Genomic DNA, 23,875 nt, shown 5'->3' with positions numbered 1-23,875 from the left:
GGAACTCCTGAAGCTGCTAGCTGCGTGATTGCACTATTAGGTTTCAAATCTAAAACACCGTTTTTCCTCCAGACTTCCAGGCTGCCATTTGGCGAGTCCCATCATTAATTAGATTACAAAAAATTAATGTATCTTTAAGTCTTTACACACAATCCTTTTTAAACACACTTGTTATATATAATTCTGACAATATTTATTGTCAGAATACTACCGACACATGCAGAAAACATGAGTATAAATTATGTACAGTTAAAGCAATCTTACAGCATTCAACAGGTATGGAAGCAGTCTGCAGAGATAAGACTTTTCCACTAGGTTGTGGGATGTGAACACGAAACACAAGTCGCACTCTGGTATTCTTTCTTCCAATATCTGTCTCTCCTTTACGGAGCTCTATATCTGAATTCCGAAGTTTCAAAATACCAGCACAATCGATACTGGAGATAGGTGAGGATGGATGGATTAGAAGAGAAATGGAAGAAAATGAATCAAACTATTGCCAAAGCATACTCTGTAAGCGTTTCTTTTGTTAACCCCATGTTATCCTTTTTCAAATGTCTGAGATTAAAAGATCCTTTAGCATCAAAAAACAACAAAAAAATCAAACACAAGACAAAGATACACCAAGATACCAGAAGTGTAATCACCACATTCAATCAAGAAAGAACCAAATAAACTGTATAACTGTATTTTCATAGAAAAAAGCTGTATGACTTCATAAAATCAAACAAAAACTCTACCAGCCAGTGATCCACTTGCAGTTTTACAGTGTGGGGTTCTATATATATATATATGGATGGATTGATTGGGAAGCATTCATCCATCTCCCTGGTGATCTTAAGAGCCTTCCTGTCTCTTTGCTCCTTAACTTCTGACTATCTGAACACTTATTTTTTTTAACATTGGCACATTTAAAGAGCTGAATCATGAGCTGAATTTGTGGAAAATATACACCTTTGTACAAAACCCAAAAAGACTCATAGCAACTATACAACTAATTTATGCTGCAATGTACCTGGCTGACATATTATTTTCAGGAAGAAGTGGTATTTCCAAAACTTTTGTGCTGGCAATTATTATCTCTTGACTAGCTGTTGCAACTGTTTTTCCAGTGATTCGGTGCACCTGGTAGAACGCATGAGGTCTCAAGTAGCGATCATCTGCTGTTCCGATGAACATCTGTAGGTTTACTGGTTTTTCACTGTAGCCCAGGAGCTGATGAAAGAGTAGATGAAATATTAAAATATTAGTCGAGTTCTACTGCATTTGTGTGTGCGTAACATAAATACACAACTAGTACAAAGCCTTAAGAGTCAGAGTAGTATTTAATTCAGATCTCCAATCTCATCAGAATCAGAACACAGAGATACCTGTCCTCCAGTACAAATATTCAACAACATTTACAGAAACAAAAGGATGTTGAAAAATCTGTATTACTTTTGAATCTCAAAGAGAAAAGAATAATTTTCTCTACAGAATTTTTACAAACCTATGCTATGTTATAGGTACATTTCTGATAGGGTTTTTAATCACAGTCAAGTTACCAGTTTTACTAAGACGCACCTAGTTTCTAGAAATATCAACCACAGTAGAAAAACTAAACTTTTAAACACGTAATGCATTAGTGAGTTCATTAAACTTATAAGGTCTTTTGAATGTAAGTTTATTATGTTAGGATAAAGACAATTTAATTCATCTCTAGAAAAATCAAGTATGGTTTATTTTTGGCAAAGAAAATGTTTTAAAACCCCAAAATTTGATAAACGTTAATGCATGCATCTTTCCTTTTCTTAAATATAAGACTAAGCACCAATGCACTCAGTTGTCATAAAACCACCTGTTGCTAGAGGTAACAGAGGTAATTCTAGGCAGGAAATATGTTGAAACATCAGTGAAAAGAAACTTAAATAAATGAACTCTAAAAGAACATGCTGGTTTTGTAATAGTACATTGGTAACATATTATCCAGAAGATTTAAGGAAACAAACTTAACCCACAGTGACATGCAAGTTTCCTTTGGCCACTGCAATTTTAAATCCAAAGGCTATAAAACATCTTGTTAAGCCCCTGTAGTTTACTTCACCCTCCAACAACTGGCAGATCAACGCACACCACAAGTTAGATAGCTTCTATGTAAATAATGCAGTATATTTACATTTCATGAACTTCAACACAAACTTCTGTTCAACCTGGAGTGAGAGTCAGGCAGTCATTCTTTAAATGTGACTTTGTTGTGTTCATACTTTTGTCTCTAGGGAGAGTCATCTGGTCACACAACAGTATTATCTAAGCTCTTTACAGAACTAACACTTAAAACCCAAACAAAACCATGTGAATTTAACCTATTAACAAAAGTAAGGACACCCACAGTAGTAGGTAAAATCAGAAGCGCCACTGTAGATTCCTTGTCTCTGAGTGCAGTAAGTTTTATGGACACTACATGAACAACTGTTTTCTGTATTCAAGTTACAGCTATTGCAGCACCTATCAGTCCTGTGATTTATTAGTGTTTTCTCAATCAAGAGCAGAAATCTGTTTTCCAACAGAAGTCTGGATCTTTAAAAGTTGTTCTCAAAGCTTTCAGCCTTACATGAATGCTTTTGTTGAAGATGTAATACTCATTAATTAATCCATCAAGATACAACAGCACGGTCATATTTTAGTAGTGTTCTTGCCATTTGCCCAATGAGGTTAAATGTGATCAAGAAGTAGAAAAACCAAAACCTAGACCACCTAAGACAAATAAAACTGGCTTACTCAGATAAACCCAAACCAACAACTGAGGCTCGTTCTTCACCTCTTCGTATCCAGCATACACACAATCTGAAGTAATTCCTGAAGGAGACACACTGCAGATAAAAATCTACAGACAAGCTACCACACTTCACAGAATCACAGAATCACAAGGTTGGAAAGGACCCATTGGATCATCGAGTCCAACCGTTAAAAAAAAAAAAAAAAAAAATCTAAGAACCTGGGGAGAAAGAGCCGATTATCTTTTCTGGATTTTTACACCAGAGTTGCCATTTCGTCACTGAAATTTAAGTGCCCGTGAAGGGTGCTGTCAGACAAACTTTTTTAAGGCTGAATTTTTTCCTTTAAATCTCCTCAGAACCCATCAAAATTCTTAAGTGACTGTATCCAGTCCTCTGTTCTTGGGCAAAAACATACACATCTTGAGCAGCTCATGCAAAAGCTTGACATATAAAGACACATTATTTGTTACAACCACAGCATTATGAGATTGCTCTCAGAGAAAATGCCCATTCTACCATTTTAAAGTGAATAAAGAAAGGAAGATGTTCAGAAGCACAGCTTTTATTCTATTATTCTATTGCTTTTCTGGGCTAGGAGATCTCTAGGAGATTACTGCAGTAAGGAGACTGTGCTGCTTTTCATGGTTGTAGACAAAGAATTTGGAATTCTATTGTCCTCAAATTTCCTTGTACCTTTCTTGGGAGATATACAACATCTCCCAGCTGTGGTGGTTTTAACAGGCCAGTCCTGTTCAACTTTTAGCATAAAATGTAGACTACATTTGTACTGCATTGTACATAGACTACAAATGAAGCGCTAAAGCAGACTGGTTTCTGTCCTTAAACTCAGTGAATTCTCATTTGTCTCTCCATCTGATTTCAGCGACCACTAAGAATTCATGTGTACACAGGCAAGCAGAATAAACTGACTTAACATTAAATCAAAAAGTCACATCTCCTCATAGGTTTAACAATCCTTAGCCCTTGCGACCCTCATTAAAATGAAGGAAAAAATATCTGTCCCAAAAGCCAAGCAATCTTTAAAAGTCATGGCAGCTTTAATCAAATACAATATCCTGTTCTATAACTGACATATTTCCAATAATTTCTTACGTGATCTCATTTATTTGCATTTATACATATATATCTATTTGCAGGCTTTTGTTCTGTCAAATATGTAAAATCTTTTTGTTCTCACTGGAGTTCTCAGTACAAATATACCTAAATCCATCAGAACAACCCCCACAAACCAAACCAAAGAAACCCTCAGCCATTGACTGGAGACAGTCTACATCATCAGAGCTGCTGCTTCTTTAAATAAATGTGATATTCAAGCAGTTACAAACATTACAGGGCAGACAAAGAACCTCCTGTGACCACCACTGTACTGACAGGTTTCTCTTCCTTCTTCTGTCAGAAGTCACCTGGAAACTACTGGAACACAACAGGATCACAAACTTCACTCTTGATTACTGTCATATTGACGGTGGAGCACAGGGACTCTTCTATCAATTAAATACATAAATGCATAAATCCCTTTTTATACTCGACACAGGACTCCCAAAATCTTTGCAAAATATTTTTTTTTAAAATATCAAATGAGTATTTTCATTACTTCTACAAAACAGAACTTAGGAATTTAAAGAAAATTTAAGGCCATGTATTAGCTTAGCATCTACAGCAGCCAGCTTGTCCCGAGTTCTCCACACTGATTCCACCATCCATTTTCTCTAGAGTTAAAATTAAATCTTAACACAATGGAACACAGCGTAAATGTGACGTTTGTTACATGTGTTCACTCTAATACTGGGAACCATATAAATCACAAGCCAGATGTTTTTAGAAATTTGAATAACTTCCAAACAGGGTCACTGTGACAAAGCTAAGTTCCAATTAAAGGTATCTTCCCCTTCCTTAACAATGGGCATGTACGCAACAGTTCTAGAGATACTAGTGATAAGAGAGCAACGGAGAGGGGAGGGAGGGATATTTGTAAAACTAAGCTGGTTTGTCTGCAGTCAGTGGAGAAACTGTCCTCTGCAGAAGCCTACACCAGGCAGTTTAATTTAGTGAAGCAAAACATACCCCACTCCAGCGGCTGCACAGTGGTGCCTGTGAGACTCTATGTGCGTTTGCTACATTTGAATTGCTCAAAGCTGTGTCTAATACTAGTTTTGCCTCCGTTATCTGGATGAGCACAGAGGATGAACCTTTGCTCAAGGACATGCTATGGAAGACATGCAAGGCCTGGTTTCTGCAAAGCATGTTGTGGGCTGGGAAAGCGCTGGGCAACTCTGACAAGAAATGCCTACTCCACTGACAGATTAGTTACATATCAGCAGGTTATCAAGTGCCTTTTCCGTATGATGCTCTGTCTCACCTGACTACAGTACATCAGCTATACCAACGTAGAATGGTGAAGCTACATTACTACAGTTTCAGAAGAAATAATAAAAACCCCACAACAATATCCTACGGAGTAGTACTACCTTTAGTCACTCCCCTTCTGGTTCATATATTAAATGAAATGCAAACAAACAAGAAATCCAATGCCCTAAGGAAAATACAAGAAAAAATATTACAATGCAACAGAATACACTTTTATAGTAACTTAGAAGACACTTATGCACGTTATAATACAGAAACATATAAAGTATCTCAATTAAAAAGTTTCTGTAATAATCGGGACAAACCCCTGAAAACGTCATACATACTTGCAAGCCATGCTAGTGTAAACCAGTCTCAAAACAAACAAGCCAACAAAGCTCCCCAGCCCAAACTGCATCAGCTAGATGCTTACACTACAGCTGCATCTCAAATGAATTGCTGTAAAGGATCTGCAATGAAGTCTTGTTACAGGTACTAGAATCTATATGGTTCAGCAGAGTAGGAACATACCGGCAAGGCAGCAGACTTCATAAATTAATATTTTGTGAAATATAAATTTAAACACTGAAAATTTGTAGAACATCTGTAATAAGACAGAAGAGTCTGTGGGGCCAGTGAGACAAGGGGCAGGTAGAACATGATCCAACAGCTTGTGGAGAGGATGTTTGTGCATCCTGTGTATTTTTTATTACATAATCTTTCAAAGCCTTTGGTGACACCACCACACTGTGCACAGCACCACATTATGACAGACAGCCACTGCATCCCAGGACATTGTTGGGTTACTTTGTTAATTCATCTGAAGGTACTCCTGTGTTCTTTAACTGCACGCACACTCAGCAGTTTGCTGAAGAGCATGAAAGTGTTCTGAAGGCCTTTACCTGAATAATCCTGCTGACAGTCAGCCTTGGATGTCTTTCCCTACACTAAACCTTCACATTGTAAGCAAAGCAGAACTTTCTGCCCACCACCCTTAGTACCCACTGGAGACCAAATTATCACAGAATCTGAACTAACTTCTGTCTCCTAGGAATGGTGTCATCTCTCCCCCAAAAGAAAGGTAATATTTGGATACCTGTCCTGTGAATAATGAAGGAGACTTGCTACTCCAAACGAAGAACAATGACATATTTTGGAATTTAAAATGCACTCCTTTAAATACAGTTTTGTTCTCATTCAAAAAAAGGTTGATTGCTCTTATTTTCATTGACAGCTTGGTGACACTTCCTTGTTACCTCATCGGCTTTATGCAGAGTTCTGTATGTTCAACAGCCCAAACATCTAAGTCAGTAAATAAAATTGCTAATTGGTCTTCAATGAAAATACCTACATAATTAACTTGAAAGAACAGATACTATGTTTTGTTCAAATACCTAATGAAGCCGTGGTATCTGTACTAGCAGAGAATATACAACACGTACAAATAAGAACTCAGTGTCTCTGGTAGGTATTTAAATTAACAAACCATTTTACGGCTTACTGGTAAGTGCAGAACCAGCACAATGAAGACACGTTACAATAACCTGCTACAATAGCAGCCTGCCAAAGATTCAGTCAGGCGGCACTTGTAGAAAGACAGTAACTTACGCCAGGGGTTGAGCACTAGGTATATTTTCAAGTATTCCTTCAGCACTGGCTTTATTAACAAGCAATCCTAGAGCTGCACATTACCAAAGAAAGTGACTAATTTGACTTTAAAAAGATACACTCCTTTCCCAGGAGGAGCAAACAGCAGGCTGTAGACAGCTAGTAAGTTGGTGCAGGCTGTCACTACTGACCTCTAGAAACCCTCCGCGGTAACAGAATACTGACACACCACCCACTGCTTCGCAGGGGAAACTCAGCCAAGTTGTTTTTGTGTTTCTATACCGTTTCCATAGCAAAGGTCAGTGCATGCGTAAGTTAAACTAAAGCTGGAAGGCTAAAGACTGAAGGTCACTACAGGATAAGCCAGAAGAGCTTCACGCCGAGGCAGTTCCAGCCGCATTACTATGCTGCATGCAGTAGAGTCATGCATGCATGTCAGTACTTAGATTATGCTTTCTACCAAGCAACTACAAAGGCTAATGAAGGAATTTTTGGATCATCAAGAAGTTGTATTTTGTATCACAAAAACATTCACATGTTCTTAATGCACATACGGAAAAATCCTTAAAAACCAGTGTAATGTTAGAGACTACGTAGATTAATTTGATCACTGAAGCCAGCAGCATTTAAACCTGGAATTTTGTGGTAGTGGTGAGAACCTTTTCCTGCAAAAAAGTTAGCATTTTTCCAGATTACATGCAGATTATACAGGGGCCATATCTGGTTCACTTATCAGTTCCCTACTCTGAGCTAAAGGAAACACCTGACATGCTTGTGAGAAGATGTTTTTTAGTCTCTAACATTTAGGAGTTCTACCTTCCCTCCCTGCCTTTCTTTAGAGTAAGAAGGTCCATGTTTTCCGTTTGTTGTTGTGGACCAAGCATCACCATTCTCTTCAAATGCAAATGTTATTTATCCAAAAGATATAATTTCTTAAGACCCGTAGCAAGACTTGAGAAAAACATTCAGCAGAGAATATATACTTCATAGTAAACTGGTACTTATCAGACAATACAAGTATACCTTTAAATAGATTGTTTTCCTGAACCAAATCCCCCTTTATTTATTTACTAAAACCCTCAATAGCTAATAGTGTGTCACTGAACCCAGAAGTGATGTCATGGTGTCACGTGCCTACTCCTTCAGATTAAAAAAAAAAAAATAGAACTAAAACTTTGGGGCAGTGGGGGCAGATGGTGGTTAGAAAAATAATTTCATTAGTGAGGTTTTATGCTCAGCAATCAAACAATACCAGGTACTAATGACTTTCAGATAGCGCCAAAACCCATCTGACTGCATTGTTAAAACAATTCTCGTGCAAAACTCTCCAGCATTTAGAAGGAAATTGCTATGTTTAACCCAGTTTTCACTGGCATTTAATACGCATGTTATCCTTTACGTGCCTTGCATTTGCTTGCTAACTGAAGATGAAGATTGTATCAATGCTTTAGTACTCCTCCTTGGCACAGCTGTCTCCCTGCTTATCATAGAATCATAAAATCACTAGATTGGAAAGGACCCACTGGATCATAGAGTCCAACTCCCTTAAACCATGTCCCTCAGCACTTCATCCACCCGTTCCTTAAACACCTACAGGGAAGGCGACTTCACCATCTCCCTGGGCAGCCTCTGCCAGTGCCTGATGACTCTTTCTGTGAAGAATTTTTTTCTGATATCCAACCTGAACCTCCCCTGGCGAAGCTTCAGGTCATTCCCCCTTGTCCTGTCTCTGTCACTTGGGAGAAGAGCCCAGCTCCCTCCTCTCCACAACCTCCTTTCAGGTAGTTGTAGAGAGTAATAAGGTCTCCCCTCAGCCTCCTCTTCTCCAGGCTAAACAACCCCAGCTCTCTCAGCCGCTCCTCATAAGACTTGTTCTCCAGCCCCTCACCAGCTTCGTTGCTCTCCTCTGGACACACTCCAGAACATCCTTCTTGTGGTGAGGGGCCCAGAACTGAACACAGTACTCAAGGTGCGATCTCACCAGTGCCGAGTACAGAGGGAGAATAACCTCCCTGGACCTGCTGTTCACACCGTTTCTGATCCAAGCCAAGATGCCATTGGCCTTCTTGGCCACCTGGGCACACTGCTGGCTCATGTTCAGTTGGCTGTCAACCAGCACCTCCAGGTCCTTCTCCTCCATGCAGCTCTCCAGCCACTCTTCCCCCAGTCTGTAGCACTGCACAGGGTTGTTATGCCCCAAGTGCAGGACCCGGCATTTGGCCTTGTTAAACCTCATGCCATTGGCCTCGGCCCAGCGGTCCAGCCCGTTAAGATCCCTTTGCAGAGCCTCCCTACCCTCCAGCAGATCCACACTTCCACCTAGCTTAGCAAACCTGCTGAAGGTGCAACTCAATGCCTTCATCCAGGTCATTGGATCCAGTGTCATCCATATGGCACTATTGGATGGGTAAAGTAGGCTAACTAGAAAGCAAGCAAGCTTTTACATACAAATAGGCCTCCCTAAAAATAGGGCATAGTGTTGAAATACAAGCCACGTCAGAAGAAAAACTTGTGGTAAGTTCAGCAAACAAATGACCCGATGAACAACTCCAGCTTCACCAAATGCACCAGTATCTCTATAAAAATCCTCAGCTGAAACTCAAAGTATAGGGAAGGAAACACACAGCTCTGTAAAGAACTGTGATCACTTACTAAGCGTTTACTTCAGACAGATGTCCTAAGCTTTTCAGCACCTTGATATAAAAAGCATGTTGTAACGGGTTATTTCCTCCTGGATAGTCCCATGGCAGCTGGATGCATTTCAGCAACTTCTGTATTCCTTAGAACAGCCCCCAAAGTTACAGGGGAAGGGGAGCACAAGAGGAAAGTGAAAGCTCAATTATATAGAGGCGAAAGGAAAGATAAAGGTGTTCACTTGAATTAGGTATTTTTACTTTTACTTTGGAAGGCTGTTATAAGTAAAGACTGTAAAACTCACCCTAAGATCTAAACAATCCTAAAGGAAAAGAACTTTCACTGATTAAATTTTAATCCACTCTAAACAGTTGTTTACCAAACAAAACCACCTAGATCTCACTAAATACTTTTTTTTTTTTTTTTAAAAAAAAGTCCCATTTAAAGAAAAAACCCAAAACTTGCCTTTGAAATGTTTCACCCTCAGACAACAGAGATGTGATCCACAAGCCCAGAATTTCACTGGCACGTGGCTTTCAAGATTTTCTTCAGGCATCTCTCCACATGAATTTCACTTTCAAGTGCTATGCAGCTACTTTCCCAAAGGACTATGAAAGCTGCTAGTTTAAAAGCTGAAAGGCTACTCTGCCAAGCTGAACAGCAAACCTATTAACACTGACCTGGAAATAAAAGCAAGGGATGACAAAGATCCAAAGGCATGAAAATGAACATAATTTGAAACAAAAGACATAACGATGACTAACACCAGTGGTACAATTCATCATGGCTTTATCAACAGTTGCATTTTGAAAGGCTCGAGGCCAAGCGTATATAAACCCAAGATATTAGAGCTCAGGGAAGTCTGTGAAAGTCAGACTGACCACGGTCACCCCTTGAGGCATTGCAGAAGTGCAGTGAGTGCTGACCTATAATTTTCAATGAACTGTTTAAAAGAAACAGGCAAAAATTCATGGAAGCAAATGCCATTCAGATCTTCTGGGCAATACCCCAACCACTGGCTCGTATAGTCCTAACAGAGCATGAACCTTTTTTTCATTCTTGATTCTGCAAAGATTATAATGTTACAAAAAACCTAATATCTAATTTTAACATTAAATATGTTAAACTGAATCAACATCTATTTCCCTCCTCTAAAGGGCAGTCCTATTTTTCTATCACTTGTTTATTCGGTGTACCTTTCCATCAAATGAGAAGGATAAGCAGGCACATCAAAAAAGCATCCTCCTTCCTCATTTGCTAAACAAGCTTGAGCAGACTGGTTTGAAGATTTCAAAACAGCACAGACCTTTGCAATTGTGAAAAAAGCGAGACAAAGAAGGAGCAAACTTTAATAAACCATTAGATTGGACTGGTGCCACTATTTTAAAAACACTTTAAAGGTCATCACAAAGACAAAAGGGTCTTGCAAAGGACTAAAGCAAACAAGTAATTGCAAATACCAGTGCACTATTGGTCACCATACCATATGTTTACACATCATACAGAAAATCCTTCAGGGTTTAAAAACTTTACCTTCTACTTCTGAAATCTCACACTCTTACAAATGTTCACTCATTGTTTGCAGACAGGATTGAAAGTGTTCAAATACTAATTTCAGGCATATTTTGAAAATTGTTTTAGCTCAGAGCCCTGTCCATTTCTATTGAATGTAAAAGAACCGAGACAAATTCATAGCTGAACTAGGGTTAGACTAATTAGTACAACTTCACACGGTGCAGAATTGCCAGTCACATCCAAGTAGGCATCACAATACACTATCCATCTGCAGGTTGCTCTATACTCTTGAAAAAAATTGTGCTGTTCCTGAAATACCAACTCCCAGTCTGAAATTATGGGATGGCCAGTTTTTGGACAAGCATTTCCAGGGTAGAAATAGCTTATTCCCACATAACCTACAGAAAAAAAAAAATCCCATAAATTGGTTTTACATCAGGTAAAAAAGTAATACTTTTCCACATTTTAGTGAACATATGATACAAAAAGCAGATGACTGTATCATGCGGTGTGCCAGTTTTAATGTTTTTCACATTGTATTTTCTAGAATGAGTATTCAAACATCTAGTAGATGCACCCATGTATCTTTTACTATATATCTGAGGGATTCTAGAGCAGAAGATGCCTACACAAATATCAATATATGTATTTTTTGGAATCTCATCTGAAGGTCAGTGTTTTTCCCAATACAGCCCACTACATGGTTCACACAGGCTGAGAATCACCTGAGTTGGAAGAGACCCACAAGGATCTTCAAGTTCAACCCCTGTCCCTGCATAGGACAACTCCGACACTAACATCACCTGCCTCAGAATGCAGTCCAAATGTTTCTGGAATATTGTCAGGCTGGGCGCTGTGACTGCTTCCCTGAGGAGCTCGTTCCAACGCTCTGCCACCTTCTGGGGGAAGAACCTTTTCCTAATATTCAACCTAAACCTCCCTTAGCACATCCTCCTACTATTTCCTTATCGTTGGTCACCAGAGAGACAAAAATAAGTGTCTGCTCCTCCTCCCCTTGTGAGGAAGCTGCAGACCACGATGATGTCTCCCCTCAGTCTCCTCTTCTTGAGGCTGAACTGACCAAGTAACTTCAGCCACTACGCACATGACTTCCCCTCCAGACACTTCAACTTTGTGGCCTCCTCCAGGCACCCTAGAGTAGCTTGATATCCTTTTTACACTGCATCATCCAAATCTGCACACCGTACTTGAGGTAGGGTTGCACCAGTGTGGAGCAGAGTGGGACAATCGCCTCTCTCCATCGGTTGGCAAGGCTGTGCTTGATGCACCCCAGGACGTGGTTGTGCTCTTGGCTGGCAGGGCACTGCTGGATCACGTTCAACATGCTTTTGACCAGAACACCCAGATCCCTTTCCACAGTGCTGCTCTGCAGCCTCTCACTCCCCAGTCTGTATGGACATCTAGGGTTGCCATGTTACAGGTGCAAAAACCAGCACTTGCTCTTGTTAAACTTCATGCGGTTAGTGACTGCCCAGCTCCCCAAATTGTCCAGGTCCCTCTGCAGGGCCTTTTTGCCCTCAAGAGTATCATCCGCAAATTTCATTACTAAACCTTCATGTCCTGCATCCAGATCATTTACGAAGATATAAAAAGAGTACTGGCCCTAAGGTGGATCCCTGTGGAACCCCACTAGTGACTGGTTGATGTAACCCCATCTACCATGATCCTTTGAGCTTGGCCTGTCAGCCAGTTGCTCGCTCGCTACGTGTTTGTCCAGCTGTATGCTGGAGAGTTTGCTTAGGAGGATCCAGTGAGAAACTGTACCAAAGGCTTCACTGAAATCCAGAAAGATGGTCAAGCAGGCGGGTAATCTTGTCATAGAAAGAAATTAAGTTTGTTAAGCAGGACCCTCCCCTTCTGAACCCATGCTGGCTGGGACCAATGACTGTCGGTGATCATTTATTTGCAGTCAGACCAAATGTGTCAGCTATTTGGATAAGAAGCTTTGTAGATGGGTAAAGTAAGTACTTGAACCTGTTGAATTATAATAGCAGAGGCAGACAGCACTCAGAGGCTCTCTCTGTCTTCTGACAATGCATTACAAAAATTCCACATAATTTGTATGATAAAAGCTCAACATGCTACCTTTCTTCTCACTAACCATTCCAGCAAGCTATTTATTCTTTCCCTCGGAAAAATGTCACTGCAACCTTGTGGATTCTCTAGGAGGGCAAAATCAATTGCTCCAGGTTTCAGATTAGCTGGAACATACTCCCAGGAAGGCAGGGGCTACACTGACAGGTATCTGCTATGTACAACATTTGCCTCAAAAAAGCTGAAAACAAGAGAATATCATTACAGAATTTGCTTCCTCAAAGTCAATGAACTTACAAAGCAGAGCATGATGCTCCACTCATTTCTTTTCCTCATATTTGGAAATAAGCTGATTAAACATACTCACAACAGATGATGCCAAATTTATCAGAAGCTTAGTCTCCTAGCAACAGGTATGGTACAGTATTAGTAGCAGATTAATGACATGCACTAACAGATTATTGGCTTGAAGCTATCTGCTATCTTAAAATGTTTATTTTAAATAATAAATCAACTGCACATGCAGAGCTACAAAAGTTTCACAGTTTAGAAACTAAATACTCTAGCTTTCTATAAAATAACCTTCAAGAGCAAAATGAACTGTGTAGCACGCAAAAGCATACAGTCTTCCAGCACCCAAAGATGTGGTGGCTGGACTTCATAATCACTGTAGGTCCTTTGTGACTGAAACATTCTATTTACGCTCATCCTTTCTCTTTGCTGACATTTGTTAGCATAGTTAGTTCACACAAGAAAATACCAAGTTCTTTATTGCAATGGTTACACACAGAAGTGACTGGCGTAAAGCTAAGAGCACCAAAAATAAAAGCTGTGTCAGAAACAAATAGTAAACACATATCGTGAATTGGATCTGCGTAATAAGACTCCGAAAGTGCTGGATGAGATGTCATTTTTGTATTTAAATAAAGTCATTTTCATCTGCTCACAGCTATTTAGTGTTTACCTTTCACCAAACTTGGCCCCTAGCATACTGTTTTTCCCAGCAGTGAGTAAAAAGTTAATATAAATCAATGTTTTGTTTCATAACTTCCTCTCTCCCATCAAGCACAACAATTAATTTCTAATCCAGCTGGAAGAGACCAAACTGCAAAATAGAATATTGATTTGCATTTGCATTCATTTTAATTTAGAGAGGCATAGTACGATCCATGTGTTTAAGCACAACACTGTCAGGCACATAAATACTAACCCCATTTTAAAGACAGCATTATCGACACAACAAGATATTTCTCAATTCTAATGCAAAAATAGTTTTTAAAAACTATCATTGGTGTAAGTCACAGCTTACAAATCTCTTTTTCTGACTTGCACCTAGCACTGCAGCTTAGAGGCATCTAATTCTGTAATCAAAAGAAAGCCTACACATATTGTCAAATCTTATAAACAGCAGCAAACCAAGTTCCCTTAATGCAAATATCAGTGCAAGCCAAGCACCCAGAGGAAAGCAAGCAAGCAAGTTTCTGTCGTCACCAACGATGTGTTCAACTCCAGTGCCCCGGCATGGGCAAGTTATGTCTACTTGTTCTCCACCAACTAAAGCAATACAATGCTCCATATGAAGAAATGTGCCTGGCTAGCTTTCATATTCCAGCCTAGTCCAAGCATCCTCAATTTTCCCTACTTTGCAGCACAGACTACCCTGATAAGCACTTGAACTTGCCTCTACTGTGCTAAGAAATCTAGTAGGTCTGACAACTGGAGAAAGCTGGAACTGGTAAACAATGGTATTGCGATGAAAAAGAAAACACTGAGCAGCTTTGTAGGGAACATGAAAGTTGGATGAAGAGAAAGTTGGAATAAGGAAATGTATTCAAGAAAGAAAACAGGATGCAGATAACCAATCCATTTTTGGAGGGAGAGAAAGACAGAAACTATTAAGACGAAAAATGGAGGGATAAAAAAGTTCAATGTAAGCTATCAAAGAGGAAAGAGTTTGATAAATACCTCCAAGAATATGATCAAGAGTCAGGCTGAGAGAAGAAATTAATTAGATCAAGAGCTTGGAGGGAAGAGATCGCTGAGGAACAGAAATAGGAGCAGACAGTCCAAGACATTTAAATTCTGCTGGTATGTCTTTATTGATATAGGTATAACATTGGAGATATCCCAAAACTGATATAATTACAAAGCATGACAGAAATCGCTTGCCCGAGAGAAGGAATAAACTATACGGAGAAAAAGCAGTAACACTGTAGTTTATACTACAGTATGAGAGGAAGAAAGAATTGGGGACTGATTATGCCAATCCTACTAGCACTTCGCATCTGGTCTCAAACGGTAATGAGTTACTTCCACTACTGGAATACGATAAAAATATCCAATATAGCTTTAACATAGACTGCTATAGTGAAAGACAAAGCACTGAACCCCCAACTGCCATTTTGCTGGAAAAGAACAGGAAATATCCTGGTTTGGGGGGAAAAATACAAATCCTGCTATAACCTTAATGTAAACAGATTACTTTTTTTGTTTGTTTGTTTGGTTTTTTTTGTTTTTCTACTTGTCTTAAAGATTTTAATTGTTGCCTGATTGGACTTCTAAATGAACAATAAAATTTTACCTTAACTTGGCTTGGGATTAAGATAGAGACCATAAAGCAAGATTGAGGTGAATAATTAAAGAGACATCCTTAAGAAGTCCCACAGCTCCTCTACACCATCTTCCCCACGTCCAGGGAATGAGAGGATGGGTTCAGGCTACATGAGCCAACTGGCCATGTAGACATTACAGGAGACATCAGCAACCGCCCCAACTAATCCAGAAGTCTTCCCATCATAGAGCAAGAAATTTGTGTACACTGAGGGTCAGAGAGGAGCACGTCACAGTTTGCACACACAGTTATACCCACAATACTAAACTCACATCTTCTTCTTAAAAAACAATTTGATGGCAAAGCTTTCTTGTGGAAACCAAGCCTAATTTACCAGGGCCTTACATCTAATTCTGAGCTCAGCAATAATTGGATGGGGTTCGCAAAGTATGTAAACAATATTTTACACTAACATCAATACTTCAGATGCCATTAGCATTTGGAATATTTAGCATTAGCTAAAGAACCCAGCCAAAGCAGCTGTTGATGGCAGGTTCCAGTTATCAAACCAGGCAGTACATCATCACCCTCTGTTCACCAGACAAGGACTGCTGTCTGCACTACTGCATGTTTTTCAACCTGATCAAAACTATTCTAAGAGATAATAAAACTTGCCTGATTCTGTTAAGACAATGGAAATGGCAGACAAAGAAAGGAAGAAACAAGCTTACTTCCCCGTAGAGATAACCAGTCCAAATGTAATGAAACTAGGTGATGCCTATTTTTTTAAGGAGACAGCTACCATTAAGCGGTGAATAATCATCTTTGGCTCATGATGAAGAAAGAAAAGTTTAATTTACTCCAAACATTTAAATGAAACTTAAATGAAACTTAACAGAATTTATGAGTACAATTACACAGAAATAACCTAATAAAAACATGATCAAGAGCCATTTGTAGTGTTCAGAAGCTCTCTCAACACCAAGAGAAAGAAGATTGCTGATTCAGTTGAAGCTATATTGCATTTCAGTACGGCTCCAATTAATCTATTATCGTAACTTTTCTTACCTGCCCCCATGCACACTCCTTCCTCCTTAAAGTTGATGTTGAAAATGTTAAGTAATACGCTACTGCATACAGTGTAAAACTGTGACATGTACTGTAACTGTAGCAAACTGTAGATTTTTAAACATCTAAACTAACTTTTGTATTAGACAACTTACATTTAAAAAAAAAAAAGTCTGAGGAAGGACTGTAAGCTTCACACAAGGTAACAATTCACAGCACTGAAAATACCAATAATCGTAGTTAAAAATTTATCTTCAATTCAAGAAAGCCAGACTTCCTACCTTCACTACAGGGTGTCCTCCAGTAGATGCTTTTACAGCTCCTCTGCTTCCTTCCGTTTCATAGTGAGCTCTGTGATGAGTTTTAGGCTGGACTTCTATTTTCAGCTCGCACTGCCCATAATGACTTGGTAAAGGCCAGTCAAGAGGCGGCAATGAAGATGTGCTGCAATCAAGATGAGCCCATTATGTTTAAACGAACCATGCCATTTGGCCACAGTACAAAAAAGGAAAATTCACTGTAAAATACACACAATGACGCCACTTTCCTAACAAATTATGACCAAATAAAAATAGCTGTTAGCCTAAAACTGTTGCTTGAAAATTCCAGAAGTTTGCTGGTGCATTAAAATTGTTCATGAAGTATTTCTTTTGGGGTTGTTAGAGAGGAATTTCTCCCTTTCAATACCCGATTGAAAGAAAGGTACGGTATGATCCCCCTGCTCCACATTACCAGTGTTATTCCGTAATGCCTTTATATTAATTTTTGATCCTTATCAGCAAGCAAGTTCAAATGTTGTTTAGAGGGAATAGTTCAATCTTCAATTTAAGTTTTAACTCTCTGCATTATTATTTTCCAGCTCGTTGGATTTGTTTTTCTAAGACTGGCAATCATTGCATTTTGTTAACTATCATTGAAGTGAATTTTAAAATTTTAAAAGCTAGTAGTCCTATCTAAGCATGAGGATGTACTACAAGAGACAAATACATCTGAAGTACATGCTTAGCTTATCCATAGATTACATACACCCTTACAGACAGTAGCAAAGTCATTCCAGGGAAGAAAACCATAATGCGGTAACAGAAGTAATATGGAATAAACTCAAAGGGAAAATAAGCCATGTGATATCACCAATACTTTCATACGTACCCATTTACCTGCACAGATTTATAGATCTGCGATTCTAATATGATCAACAGCCAGATTCAAGTCAGTAATTACCCAGTAAGGTAATTTATGAACCTTTAAAAGTTAATGTTTATAGCATTGTGTACCAAACAAGAACACATACAATAAAAATTAGCATCTATTAAAACAGTTTTGTACTACCTTATTCTGACCAATGGAGAAAACAAATGAGGTTTTAAAGAGCTGGACGCAAATTTCCACAAACAAATAGCGACAGGCCCAAGAAAAATAAATGATATCTTCTGGAAAATTTAGTTAAGACCTATAAAGCATTACCACAAATGAGAAAGAAGATAATGTTTGGACTGAATGAAAAAAAAAGAAATCTCTGTCTTTAGCAAGTATCTGAATGGACTTGAGCTCAGCCTGCAGCACCATACATCTACCTTTTTCTACAAAAACCACTGCTGCTAAGGATGGAAGAAAGAGAGAAGAAACGGCACCACTTGTTGTCTGTCTCCCACAGGAGAACAACCTACAAGCCTGTTGAGCTTCTGCTTCACCGCGTACCTCTACTGTGCACTTCAGGAGACGGCTCACAGGATAAAATAAGCCTTTTCTCCTGAGGTACCTTTCTGAGAGCAATGGGAAGAACAAGAGTCCTGCCATGGCAGCGGTATTTACTGGGGAGGAAAGGACTGGCAATGGTGGCAATCAAAGAGGATCTGGCAGGAATGCAGCATAAGCTCAGTCCTTCCAGATGCTTACCACAGGCCAAGCTGTACTGCCTAAATGCTACTGTCGACTATCAACTAGACCTTGCCATGCACTTTCACAGCTACTGAAGAAGAGGACTCAAGTCTTTAGTCTGAAAAAAGGAAAGAAAACATCAGGATTAGAAGACACTAAAAAAGAGTTTGAAAAGAAACTTAACATGTGAGAAATTTGTCTTTAGTATTTCTGGAAACCTTTTCCCCCACTATACAGCCAAATATTCTATGTCAAAATAGTTGCTATGCACAGTGAACAGATACAGCCCCTAAGAGAAACTGCTACACATAACACACATCACAAACTATATACCAGTTACTGGGAGGTATTACTGAATGTTTAGTAACAAACTCAGTCCAAAAAAAGCATTTATTACTTGTGACCACTCTCCATATAGCCTCCGAGAGGTTTAATCCTTCTGCAATTACCCAATAAAAATGTGGCCCACATGGTATCAGACTCCCATTATCTCCTGAAAAAATATTTGGAATACTAGAACAAACACAGAGACAGGAAAACAACCAAGTCTCAAGATTTTGTCATTCTTTGAAAACAAATAGAAAATATCAGCATGAGAGTGCAAGCAAGCACACAACACATGCGCAGATGCCTAAAACATCAAAAAAATGGAAAGCTTTCAGAACAGTTTTCCAAACAAATTACAGAGCCTTTGAGGCTCTGCTGCATCAAAGTGAACTTTTCTAGATGTCGCAGGCCAGAGTTACAGCTGCTTCCCAACGGAGGCTGATGTTGGATGCCCCTAACTGCTGTCTTGTCTCTGAATATTCTGCTGTCTCCACTACCCTCAACTTCTCAAAAGCAGTGGAATCTTAAAAAAAAAAAAAAGTCTCCAGCTTTCTTTCTTCTGTATGAAGATATCAGTTTAATGCATTTCTGCTTCCACATCACCCTTGCACTTCTGAGACAAATGCTGTAAATCCATTCAATCGGATCAGCCATCTAACTTAAATTCATTTGTAAAGGTAACTTTTTGAACACTTAATTTACCAGAGCCTTGGTTGCCTATAAAGCTTCTTCAAACAGAACTAGTGAGAGAGGCAGAGCAGGAACGTCCTATGAAGCACTGTCACCTTTTGAAAGTCACATGAACCCACAAGCCCGGACACCAAATAAAGTAAAAAACCACCAGAACACAAACTTTTGGGTTTTGTTTTTGTGGTGTGTTTTTTTTTTTTTTTTTAACTATACACAAATCAGAATCAAACTAGAAGAATCCTGCCAGCATTTAGGGGGCAAGAAGTAACAATCTGCATATATTTTGAATACTTTTCAATATGACACAATGCTATTTTGGTACCAAACGCTGCATACAGAAAAAAAAGTTGGAAGCTGCAAGCTTTATTGCATTTAAGATCTGTTCAAGAAAATATTGTTCAATCTACACTACTAGGTGAGGAGCAGCAGTAACGCTCTAGACTTTTAAGTCACCATGGATATTCTGTTCATTGTTTGTGAACCGTGCACTAACCTCCAATCATCTCTGATAGTTTGGAATTTACACCATTTCAAGATCAAGTGCTGTGTTACTCTTAAATTACCTGAAACACATTTAGGAATAAGAAGCTCAGCTGCTTCAGAATTGAGTAAAAATGAGGTGTTACAAAAAGATTTGTTTTCCCCAGCTTATACCTAGCCTGACAGAATTTGCACGACTGAGGAAGCCATCCAAGTTTTTATTCAGAACCCAGAATCCAGATCAGCTGCTACTGTGGGGCCTTAAGTCATTTTAGACCAAAAGATTAAAAAAATAAAAGAATTTTTGTTATTTTAAACCCCTCACTTTTTAGACTTGATGGAGAAGTAACATATTTGTGGACACTTCTACATGTTTCATTACATAATTCTACCTGCTTCATCACCAAATTGCGCTCACAACAGCTTGTGCTTTGTTCTTTTACAGAAGTTTCTCTAATTTATTTTTCTTCAGATAAGTGCAAACCTTATTAATGATGCAATAATCTACTACTGGAACACCAAATCACATGTTAGGAAGCAGAAACAATGACTGACAGTCATTCTATAACTTATTAAATCAAATCTTAGCACATCATTGAAACTGATCGGTAAATCTATAAATTTTTCTCCAGTAATACCAAGATAGTTTTATAACCTGATTAATGCAAGCCTTCAAAAGCTCATACTCCGATCAAGCCAAGATTAAAGGCTTCAGAGAATAACAGCTATTAAAGGAAACTCAAAAGTAAAGGAACCCTTCAGTAGCATCTTCAGCAGAAGCCATTTCATTAAACATTATCACTGAAGTGATAAAATTATCAATATTAATTTAACAGTTACCTTTTTCCTCCGCAACCATTATCTCTAACATGAAGTTGATTCAGCCCTGTAGAAGCTGAGGCCCAGCTCACAGGCTGACTGTGCCTCTCACACAGGAAGAAACAAGACTGCTTGTTTGTGTTTGTGGCCCCACAACAGTACATGTGAGACTGCAGGAAGAACAAAGCCTATGAGAGCCGCTGAAAATAATACGGTTCAAAACTTAAAACAGTTACTGGCCATTTGGAGCACTCTTGGTTCATCGGACAAGCAGCTGGGGCCCTGCGCAGACAAACTGACACCGGTACCTCAGCTCAAGCAGAGGAGAGATTGGCGCAGATTTAGACTAACACTCTCCTGGACTCCTTGCTTAAAGCATACACAAGTGGAGCTGATCTAAGAACTCAGCCACTCGGTGTGAGCATGTTCTTGCCTCTTTGTTGTCACTAATTCTAGCAATAATCTTTCAAAGGTACCCACTAAGATCTCAAGATGCTTGTGGAAGCAATTTCCCTAGCTGATTCACAGATCTTCTAAAGCAATTCCTTTTTTATCCTAGCTGCAGCAGAAATAACATCTTCCAATTATAGCTTCTCCCAACATATCAAAATCTGTCACTATGGGAAAAAGCCTACTGACCATACAATGGACATTCCACATCTTTTCCTCATCCCAGGTTTTTGTAGAGATTAACCAACAGCATATCCTCTGACAAGTCAATGTCACAATACAACAAACACCTCAGAATCTCTGATCCTCATTATGATCCAACACTGTGGTCCATTTCCAGAATGCTTGTAGAGCCAAAGCACTGCTGTGGTTGCTCTTCAGTACCTGGAACAAAGCAACATTTTCCTTGGTGGAGTAATTTTGGAGTTAAGAATTTTGGGGCCATTCCAGTTGCCACAGTGGCTAATCAAGTAGACTTTAAAAATACTGTTTACATTCAAAATATCACTGCTACCAGCGCAGCCACAGTAACTATGATTTCAGAGTATCGATATGGTATATTGCCAAGTAAAATCTATATTCTATCATTTCAGAACAAAGAGAGCTGAATCACATGCACAGCACAAAGGTCCCATATCAAACTTTTGTACCCACATTTCTCTGGATTCACTAACGGTGTGTAAACATTACAGCAATAGCCTAGCTTATTAAAAAATCCATGAGGCTCAAAGTTCTCTTCCTTGTCTCACTTAAGTGACTCCTTATCTTCAAAGTCAGCAATTGACAAATATTTTCACTTTAAAGTTCTGCTAAATAACACCAGCTATGCTCCGTTATCAAAATAAGATAACTACTTAGTAGAATAAATTTGGCTATAGTCCACTCACACTAAAAGATTTATTCTATTTAAAATTAAGAGTAAAGTTATTTTAAAAATGGAATATAATTCTGTTCCTTGCTACTCCCTAGACTTCCAAGAGAAGGATTCAGACAAGAGAAGCAACTTTTCTGAGTATTTGGCCATCTACCATTATACTTAAACCTACTGTTTTCTGAGAGTAGCGCTGTCAGCAATCCCAGTTCCTAGTAGTAACTGCCAGATAATAGCAGGTAAAATACTTAAGGTTGCCATTGACTATCTATCACTAAAGGGACTCCCAAACTGTAAATGCATCTATCAAATCTTATAGAATCACTGAATCACCAGGTTGGAAAAGACCCACAGGATCATAGAGTCCAACCATTCCTAACACTCCCTTAAACCATGTCCCTCAGCACTTCATCCACCCGTTCCTTAAACACCTCCAGGTAAGGCGACTCGACCACCTCCCTGGGCAGCCTCTGCCAGTGTCCCATGACTCCTTCTGTGAAGAATTTTTTTCCGATATCCAGCTTGAACCTCCCCTGGCGGAGCTTCAGGCCATTCCCCCTTGTCCTGTCTCCGTCACTTGGGAGAAGAGCCCAGCTCCTTCCTCTCCACAACCTCCTTTCAGGTAGTTGTAGAGAGTAATCTTGTTTGTTCATCACCACTGGAACAAAGAACCTGCTTTATCTTCACCACTGAAACAAAGAAACTATCTCACTTCAGTGCTCTTCACTTCAGACATCAGTTTACATGGGAGTTTTTAAATAAACATATAAATCTAAGAATTCCAAGAGGTAAGACATAGTAAAAGAAACTCGGTTTTATTTCTAGATTTTTGCCCATTAATGAATATTGCCTGGTTAACTACCAGACACAAAAAAACTGTATTTGTTCCCATCAAATACTTGAGAGATTAAAGAAAGAAAAAATGAGTGACTTAAGTTTACTACCCTACAAAGTGTCTACTCGCTCAAGACACATATTTGATTCTCAAGACTGCTCCAGTATGAGCAAGGCAATAAAATTTGGATATTTGAATATGAAGAGACTCTAGGAAGAAACATTTTTTTATGGTATTCTTCTGGGCTATTTATCACCTGTACCAACGCAGGCAATCTAAATAAGAAGGTGAAATTAAGGCACTAATGTTTCCCTTCCTACAGCCAACACAGTATTTGGGAAAGGTGTGAAAGAAAAAGAATACAATTAATAAAATAATCCAAAATAACTTTATGCAAAAAACTAGAAATAGGCCTTTTTTTTTTTTTACTGAATCTGTAAGGTTTTTTTCTGTGAGTGAAACTCAAGCTCTAACAGTAGATGTGCAAAAAGAGTAACAATGTAATAAACCCAATTATGAAACAACTTAATTGCTAAATACTGTACAAAGAGACCAATTTAATCTGCCATCTAAAGAGCACTCATCTGCAGAGGTACTTGGTTAATGACATCATTGACAGATACTTACACTGTTCCTAGAAATGGAAGTTCCTTTTTACCTATTTGAAAGGAATTCTTGCACTAGTTCTGCCCATTGTCCCTTGTCCAGACTTCTGACACAGAAGCAGAAATGTCACTGAGGGCACATAGTAAACATACATTTTTCATATACCTCACACTGGAGATTATGGGTTTCTGTGACCAACTAAGCTGTCATCTAACAAAATTGTTTGGATGGCATCTGAAATATGACTAAAATGCTCAAAAGCAAGTTGCACATTTTTAAATTTCACTAAGTATTGCACAGTTGCTGAGCACAGAAAGAGGAGGAAAACACCGTCAGGACTTGATAAACCAGATTATGTATTTACA

General features: G+C 38.9%; 1 protein-coding gene across 2 annotated transcripts in view; it reads right to left on the bottom strand.

The window, feature by feature from the left end:
• NFATC3 (nuclear factor of activated T cells 3) overlaps positions 1–23,875 on the bottom strand; it is a 73,100-nt gene that overhangs the window by 27,792 nt on the left and 21,433 nt on the right. For both annotated transcript variants that reach the window (XM_054078671.1, XM_054078672.1), the window contains exons 3-5: positions 16,836–16,998; positions 1,016–1,215; positions 265–437 (exon numbers count right to left, since the gene is read on the bottom strand). In XM_054078671.1, the coding sequence (XP_053934646.1) occupies positions 265–437; positions 1,016–1,215; positions 16,836–16,998 (536 nt within the window). The remainder of the gene's footprint in view (positions 1–264; positions 438–1,015; positions 1,216–16,835; positions 16,999–23,875) is intronic.

The sequence above is a fragment of the Cuculus canorus genome, chromosome 13, assembly GCF_017976375.1.
Source record: "Cuculus canorus isolate bCucCan1 chromosome 13, bCucCan1.pri, whole genome shotgun sequence".
Lineage (NCBI taxonomy): Eukaryota > Metazoa > Chordata > Aves > Cuculiformes > Cuculidae > Cuculus > Cuculus canorus.
This window is presented reverse-complemented; position numbering and strand designations above follow the sequence as displayed.